This window comes from Microtus ochrogaster, unplaced genomic scaffold, assembly GCF_000317375.1.
Source record: "Microtus ochrogaster isolate Prairie Vole_2 unplaced genomic scaffold, MicOch1.0 UNK19, whole genome shotgun sequence".
In the NCBI taxonomy this organism is placed as follows: Eukaryota; Metazoa; Chordata; class Mammalia; order Rodentia; family Cricetidae; genus Microtus; species Microtus ochrogaster.
In genome coordinates this window covers 4,865,814-4,874,289 of record NW_004949117.1, presented here as the reverse complement: position 1 = coordinate 4,874,289, position 8,476 = coordinate 4,865,814, and the positions used below count along the sequence as shown (strand labels likewise).

The 8,476-nt window shown below is 46.0% G+C and overlaps 1 protein-coding gene across 2 annotated transcripts in view; it reads right to left on the bottom strand.

The window, feature by feature from the left end:
• Positions 1 to 909: 909 nt before the first annotated feature.
• Positions 910 to 8,476, bottom strand: part of Dpys (dihydropyrimidinase) — a 67,079-nt gene continuing 59,512 nt past the window's right edge. Inside the window, exons 9-10 of one of the 2 annotated variants that reach the window (XM_005367525.1) lie at positions 2,765 to 2,924; positions 910 to 1,313 (exon numbers count right to left, since the gene is read on the bottom strand). In XM_005367525.1, the coding sequence (XP_005367582.1) occupies positions 2,799 to 2,924 (126 nt within the window). In that variant the 3' untranslated portion in view covers positions 910 to 1,313; positions 2,765 to 2,798. The remainder of the gene's footprint in view (positions 1,314 to 2,764; positions 2,925 to 8,476) is intronic. The other variant, XM_026789430.1, reaches the window with a different exon arrangement.

The following is an 8,476-nucleotide window of genomic DNA, read 5'->3' as shown; positions in this document are numbered from 1 at the left end:
TCCTTCCTTCCTTTCTTCCTTCCTTCCTTTCTTTCTTTCTTTCTTTCTTTCTTTCTTTCTTTCTTTCTTTCTTTCTTTCTTTCTTTCCAGATGTTTTTGACCCGTTGGTTAGAACCTACAGATGTGGAGTAACTACATACTGCATGAGATGGGATGTGGTGATGGGGTGTTCGTGCTTCACCATGGAGCTGCGTCAAAGAGGACCTAACCTACTTTGGAAAGCCTGTGGAAGAAGGTGACATTTCAAGTGAGCATTCAATGATGCATGAGGATTGACTTCTGGTTAAGAAAGCAACTGACTTATTCACTGGTAGAGGATTCTGTGTTCTATTGTGGAGCTGCCTTTGTCAAGCAGAGTGCAGGAAGAAAAAAAATGTTTTGCAGTATCAATCCTGAGAAAAAAAGATTTGCAGTTGAATTGAGCTGGGAGATTTCTCTTTGGGTGTGTCGAACCATCTTCTCTTCTGTGCGCTCAGAACAAATGACAGCTCAGCCCCCCACGGCCCTCTGTCAAAGGTGTAAACACATCCTCTGGTGGTCTAGTGTGTTCATCGGAGTGTGGGTACATCCAAAGATGTCCCTCCTGGCCTGTCTACCCAGAAGAAGAAAGAGAAGCCCCACCTCGATACACAAAGGGACCAAGACACAGAAAAGAGCTTGGGAGGATCAACATATCTCCGGGTGGTATCAATGCCATTTCATCCTTCAAATCCTGGACCCACCAATGTGATTCGATTGGATAGTTTGCCTCGGACTCATTTCATGGCTGAACACATGACTTGATTTCCTGGGACCTATCATGGGAGCCACTGAAAACAGAAGAAATTGGGCTCTCTTGTCGGACTCAATCGTCTGGGTCCTGGTCCCATCCACCAGGCAGAAGGACAGAACCACACACAACTCAGATACTGGAATACAAAATGAAGCTCTCAGTGTTTATTAATTGCAATCAAATGTAAAATCATAGCGCTGTTTCAAACAAATGCAGCCATTAAAACAAAACAGAACAGCAACCAAGCCTTACACAGAAAGTCATCTTTAAAAACCCAGAGAAAGAAACCTGGTGTAAAGAAAGACAACACCTGAAAGGGCTCATCAGCGAGTCTTCACGCGGACTTCCCATCCCAGGAACGTTCTTTTATAGCTTCAATCTCGCGCAGCAACAAAGGCACAGTGAGGCAGGCGGCTATTGCTTCTGAGAGAAAAATCAAAGCGGCCCAGAGCGATTATTTTTCCTAAAGGATCTCGGGGAGTTGAAATAACAGCTGACGGCTGGCGGGGAGGCAGCCTCGGGGCCTTTGCTCCGCTTCTACCTTTGAAGAGAGTACAAGGCACTCAGTGTAACATTCTCCCTCACAAAGAGAGACCGAATTCAAGCTACCGCCAAGAAATGTTCTAATCAAAGTAAACACTAAGCCTGTTCCCACAAAAGCTGGGAGTAGCTAGCATGTGATCCCATCCAGCACCGTTTCTTTCTCCTGCTAATCTCCGGGATTTTAAATACAGTCTTTTTGAATCGCATGAATAATTCCAGTAATGTGGAAATGACAGAAGTCTTGAAGCTTGGGGCTAGTGTTGTTAAAAAATGACAATGCCCGACAACGAGAGAGCACACTGCATGAGGGGGCCAGGCCTGCAGCGTCCCAGGGCTCATTATCCAAATCCCCGCTGCCACAGGATTTAGGGAAGCACAGGCTGTCTAATGTGAGTGTGCGCAGCACCCCAGTTTGTAGAGAACCAGGCCGTCATCCAGCAGCACTCCAGCTGACACACACACATATTCCTTCATCGGTCAGGTCAGCTTCCAATAGCACTGTCTGACCCTCTGACGTTGCCCCGGGACGTTTGTCATTAGTAAAGCCTACACTGAGAGCCACACAATGGAGTTACCAAGAAACCGCTGCAAAAGAGCATCTCACAATGTTCTAAGAACGCTTTATGATTGCGTGTTGGGCTGTGCTAATGGCTATCCTGTGACCCACAGTGTGCAGGCTGGACACGCCTGCTAGCGTGAGAGTCTTCCAGATGGCTACACGCTGAAACATACAAATACACGTCACAATTTTAGAAAATAATCAGACTCTTGGAAAACCACCCAAAGGGGAGAATGTACATTTTACAGGTCAGTGGAAGTGACGTCACGGAAATGCTAAAGCTCCAGCACTGCCCTTTAGTGGCGATTTGATGGAGCAGGAACAGAAAACAACGGAGGGAGAGAATCTGGGAGAAAAGGGAAATAGAGGAGTTTCAACACAGGAATATCCGCACGGCAGAAGGCAGCGCAGGAGTGACCAGTGCTCACAGTCTCTGCAGAGTGCGGGCTGCTCTCCTCCAGAAGCAGCGCCCGATGCTACCAAATACGTCCAGAAAACTGTTGTGCAACTTTCCTTACTTCCTCAATTTTACATAAATGCTAAATCATAAGCTATAACTAACTATACTTACAATACAAAGATTCATTTTTTTCCACATAAAGTTCGAGTTGGTTTTTAAATATTGGCCATGGGATGTACTTTTAGTACAACAGGCAGGGCTTTCTGCTTGCCACTCGCCTATGGTTTTGCACTATAGAAGATTCTCTGGGGCTTCTTTGGAATATTCTAGAGACAGCTAGCTTAAGGCCCGTCAGTCCCACTGCCCACCTAATGTTCTAAGTCATCAAGGCCTTGATCAGTGTTTCCTCCACCTTGAAGCTCTGGACTCTTCACAGGCCTAAGAAGACAGCTGCTATTTTATAAGCTGACAATCATACGGGGATACTCACTGCAGAACGCCTGCTTTGTCCTTGCTTGACCACATCAGCCGGATGAAGAGTGGCCCTGCATCCTGGTCCCAGCTCGGTCACCCTCTTCTGCCTCTCTGGATTTCAGTGTGAAGACGTCTCCCTTGTAGGGTGCACGCTGCACGGGCTTAGGTGTGCAAGTCTGAAACAGAACACAGCTCACATCTCTCCTGTGGTTTTACACACTTGAATTTCATTAGCCACAGCTCTCTGCTTGAACTGAGAGAGCAATAACCGTGTGGGTCTGTCATAATGTGTCCTACGTTTTTACCCTCAGCCCTCAGGAGGCAGAGACAAGGGCTCTCCGGGCCAAGCTGACCAGCTAGACTAGCTGATCTATGGGTTCTGGGTTCAATTGAGAGACCCTCCCTCATGAAATAAACATGGGAGAGTAATGGAGGAAAGCACATGCTGTCGACTCTGGGCCTCAGCATGAACGACATACGCATAAGCACATACATGTGTCCACACACATTCAAACACCCATACACACCAGCAAAAAAAAAATATTCCTAGGGAAAAGAAGCCAGGAAACGTTCCATCTGGTCCCACACTCTAGTGACTTCATACCACCCCCTAGAGCCCTTTTTCTGTCTTTTCTTCCTTCCTAAAAAACCTATCATACATTTATAAAATATTCTAAATTTATTATTTATATGTATGCATGTGTTGCCTGCAAGTATGTCTGTGTAATATAAACAAACATGCACTGCCCACAGAGTCCAGAAGAAGGAAGCTTTGCATGCCCCGGAATTAGAGTTACAAATGGTTGTGAACTGCCATGTTGTCGCTGGGAATTGAACCCAGGTCCTCTGGAAGAGCAGCCAGTGCTCTTAACTGCTGAGCCATCTCTCTAGCCCCAACTGCCTGTTCTACCTTTTCCCACCCCAGTTGCCCATAGCCCCAGAGGGCTTTCTTCTTCCCAGCAGCTCTTCAGGTAGTTGGCTGCATGGTGCAATCATCTGCATGTGCGCTTTGCTTTCTCGGTGGCGGTGGCACATAGCAGGCCTTCTGTGGAACCTCGCCGCTGCAGTGACACATGAGGCAACAGGCTCAGATGGCGTGCATTCAGGCCTTGAAAAGCATCCTGATCTTTAGAAGCCAAAGAATTCATGAGAAGTAACTAAATCACAGTGTTGACAAACAGATCCATATCCTTATGGATGAAGCAAGAGGTATCAGTTTCAGTGGTGACAAGAATGGACTCTGGAGTCAGGCGGCCTGCGCAGTCCTTCACTTCAGCTCCCCTAGCACTAGCTGATGGGAAGGCTGTCCTACACTCCAGTTAGGAGGGTTACACAGAAGCATGTAGGATAGTGCCCAGCATGGAACATGTTCTCGGCCAATACAGTAATAGGCCAGGACACTCATGAGCACACAAATTATTATGGGATGCACATTGGCGGCTCAAACTAACAACGCTGTAATGATCCACAGTGGGGGCTGTGAAGTGGACTGGGTCTAAGCTGGAACCTCCTCTCTCTACTCATCGTTTGCAGGGAATGGACAAGCTAGTAAATCCTCTGGGCCTACGTCGTCGCCCATGAAGAAAATGGTGAATAAAATCCATCTCTCAAAAACGTGAGAAGTTCCAAAGGAAAGCATCTTTTTCATGAGTGAGGATGTAAGCCCAGAGACATTTACTAACTTGTCCATTCCCTGCAAACGATGGGTAGAAAGAGGAGGTTCCAAGGGGTCATACCAGCAGCTGGAGAAGCGCTGTTCTACAGGCCACCCTGCCGCCCAAAGATCCCTTCCCTGGGTCCTAGCTGCAGACCAGTCACACTTCAGGCTTTGCAGGAACTGTGGCAATGAAGGTCTAGCCTCAAGCGTTTGCAGGAATTGTGGCAGTGAAGGTCTAGCCTCAGGCTTTTGCAGGAACTGTAGCAGTGAAGGTCTAGCCTCAGGCTCCCCAGATCTTTGAACCTTTTGCTATTGTCTTTTCCTTAGAGGTGGGTTGTTTAAGCTCGGTCCTGACTAGACTCAATCATTCTCGTTCTGGGCTCTCTTCTGACCCTGGCATCCTTCTCCATGAGCATCTCAGAGCACCAAGACATCCACTGTGACAAAACGACACTCGCCCTGCAGCTCCGCCAACGCCGCTTGTCAGAAGTCCAGGTGAACATTTGTTTTCTACCACTCTTAGGAAACAGAGTCTTGGGCCTCTCCTCTGTCGGCCATGCCAAATTTCCATGTGAAAGATGAAATGCCAGCATACTAGAGACCACAGACACAGCAGGACCAGGGATCAATGTTCAGAGATCACACTGCTGGATCGCAGACTCCATCCCAATGGCTTCAGCTAAACGGACACGAGTATACTTAATTCTCAGCGGATTTTGGCGCAGCATAAAATACATGGGCCCGGGGGGGACTGAGATGATCTGGGCTGAGCGTAGCCAGTGGATTTAGGCGCCTGCATTAGGGACTCCTGTTCTCATTGGCTCCACTTCACTGTCTAGCTTTCTCCAGCTCCCCGGATGTTTTCTCTTAGCTTGACCTCTGAAGGCTGGGGTCTCCAAGGACCAGTAGGGCTCCTCTTTTCTTTCTGCCTGACAGCTCCCTTCGTGACACTGGACTTGGGAGTTGAAATCTATATTTGATGACTCTTAACTTGATCTAAAGCTTTTATCTCTTCCATTCCAGATTCCCTGATAAAAATAGCTGGAAAACCTCAGCAGAGAGGTGGGAAGAGTGGGTCATGAACGAAGACCTAGGTGCACACTAGGAACTGGAGTGTGAGAGTAGGATGCTGAGCCCTCTGGCATCAGGGACTGTTGGCTTACTGGTTCCTGTATCCTAGTGCTGTGAGTCAGGCCTGACCATCAACACCTATCTGTGAAATGAAGGGAGGATGTTTGGTTATTGGACTTCTGGGAACTCTTTATTATTCTGATGAGAGCAACATTAATTAAAATTATTCATCAACTTTCTCAAGTTGCATCTCAAGACACTGGAGACCTGAGGATACATCTGGCATGGGTCATGCCACCTCTCCAGTGCACCCTACTAAAGAGTTGGCTATCACAATTCAGTGCCAGTGGTTTCCACCTCAACCATACTACAGTCAGATAAGACAGCTTGAAGGTAAACCCGTGGGGAAAGGTGCCCTAAGTGACATAGACAGCAAAAATAGTCCCTTACTTGACAGAATATGGGTGGATTACTTTAGCAGATGAGAGTTCAATTTGAGTTCATCATATTTAATTATGATTGTCATTGTGATGTGTTAATAGAAAGGCAAAATGAGAATTATACGCAGCGCTATGAATAAACATTAATCGCAATCATCATTATATCTACATAATTACAGAAATGCTTTCTGGTTAGTTGATCAGGGGAAGAGGAGCATGTAAATTGATGGAAAATGTGACTCTACTGAGGGAGATGCCAGAATTTCTGAAAGCGGCAGCAACAAGAGAGAAGCCTCCCCAGACCTCAATGGAATAACTGGTGCCATGTCACCCATGGGAACCGAGACACTCAAATATCCATAAAAACAACAGAAACTCCAAATTCCAGGCAGTGCATACTGGCCTGACCTCCAGCAGACCAAATGAATGACAGCAGCCTCTGGATGAAGTCCAGCCTGCCCCTGGTGAGGTCAGACGGCATTTTGGACACATTAAACTGAGCTACTCAGTGGTTCCCGGTGAGTCACTACAATGTAAGCAGCTCCTGGGTTCAATGGAAGAGAGAAGGCTCAATGAGGAAGACATATGTAGGTTAGCATCCTCAAAACATGCTCTGAACCATGCCCAAGGACGGCACAGCAGAACCAGACATTCTTACATTGGGGCTGGGGTCTCTGGTCAACACCCTACACGCTGCAGAGAGACAATGGAGAACTCACCTGAGAGCAGGAGGCGGGGCTTATGCACCAAGTAGGGTTGAAACTTAATGATTAATGTGTTTTACAATGAACCTCAATTTCTTAATCTATAAAACAGGAGCACCAGCACTTATCTCCAGAATTGTAAGAATCAAACTATGACACCTAATTGATGAGCAATAAATATTATTGCTGAATGATGCAGAAAGGTCAGGTAAAGCAATGAAAGAACTCAGGTTGAAATGCCCTTCAAAGTGCGAGACTAGACATCTTTCATATTTTGAAGTATTTTGGTTGGGCATTCCTAGCTCTAAGATTGACATTTGAAATTTCCTAGTGTTTCAGAGTTTGGATCATCTCAGGTCTCAGAGAAAGCATCCTTCCTGCAGCAGTGGTCTGGCAAACAGCAGCCACAAGCCCTCTTCTTTTCTCTCCGTGCTCAACATCGCAGCTGCAGCCCTTGCCTCTTCCTGGGATGCGAATGTGCCTTTCTGTCTGCTTTCGAGCTTCCAGACTGACAGGAACAAGGCCTTGGACAGAGCGCGGAGCACACGCGTCTCTTACAAGCTGAAGAGGCAGCTCCAGGAGCCTCACCTTTGCTTGCTATTCCCCATCAGTCCCGTGAATCAGGACTCTATGGCTGTTGGTGACACCAGTTAAATGACTTTCTCACACTACCTACCACCTTGAGAAAGGCACTGACAAACTGTAACGCTGGAAATGGAAAATACCCATTTCAAGGACCGAGCCAGTCATCCACTCGGCTTTTTCTTATCTAGAAGGAAAATTATGCTTATCGCTGCAAAGATACAAGGCAGTTTAAAAGCTTTGGCAGCAGTATTCACAAGCCGTATATTTCTCCAGGAAGCTGTTCTGATCTCTCTATAAAGAGCGATGTGACCGTATTCTCCAGAAAAGGCTGCAGTTATAAAGAAGGGCTTTGGGAATAGCTTAGGGAAGGCTTGCACCTTCAATTTTGTTGAAAATTGTAATACTCTAAATACACAAAACTTCCAGGGATATAAGCCACTTGAAATTAAAGAGCTTTTTTTGTGTGTTTGGTAAGGAATTAATAACACATAGTCTGTTCATTCAGGAAACCTGAAACATCTCAGTTCCTGTTACCTCTGTCTTTCATTTCTTTAATTTTCCTCCCATCCTGCTAGAGTTAAGTATGTTTTAATGTCTCAGCTTCTTATTTTAAACATTCTGGGCAAGATTAGTTACCTATATTCCAAAATAATGATTTAAAAAAAATCACTTTCCCTTTCCTTTAGATTCATGTCTTCTATTTTGTATTAATTTTTTTAAGAAAATGTTTTACATGTATAAATGTTTTGCCTATATGTATGTCTGTGTACTACGCCTGGTGCCTGGGAAGACCAGTGAAGTGTATCAGATCCCTTGGAACTGGAGTTACAGCTGGTTATGAGACACCATGTAGGTGTTGGACCTAAAACCCTGGACCAGGGTCTTCTGAAAGAGTGCTCTTAGTTGCTGGGCCGTCTCTCAAGCCCCAATTATCATTTTTAAAAGGCATTTATTTTTATCTTTATGCACATGCCACATGGGTGGAGGTCCTGCCCATGGAAGCTAGAAAGACAGAATCTGATTCCTTGAGTTGGAGGTGCTGAAGGCCATGAGGCCCGTGATGAGAGTCTTGAGACCAGAACTTGGGTCCTCTAAGAGATCAGCTGCTTTTGACAGCCGCGACTTCTCTCCAAGAACTGAACAAGACTTTTGGTTCCTTGAATATTCAGTTTTTTAATCTTTTTGTTTGTTTTTCAAGACAGGGTTTCTCTGTAGCTTTGGAGCCTGTCCTGGAACTAGCTCTTGTAGACCAGGCTGGCCTCAAACTCACA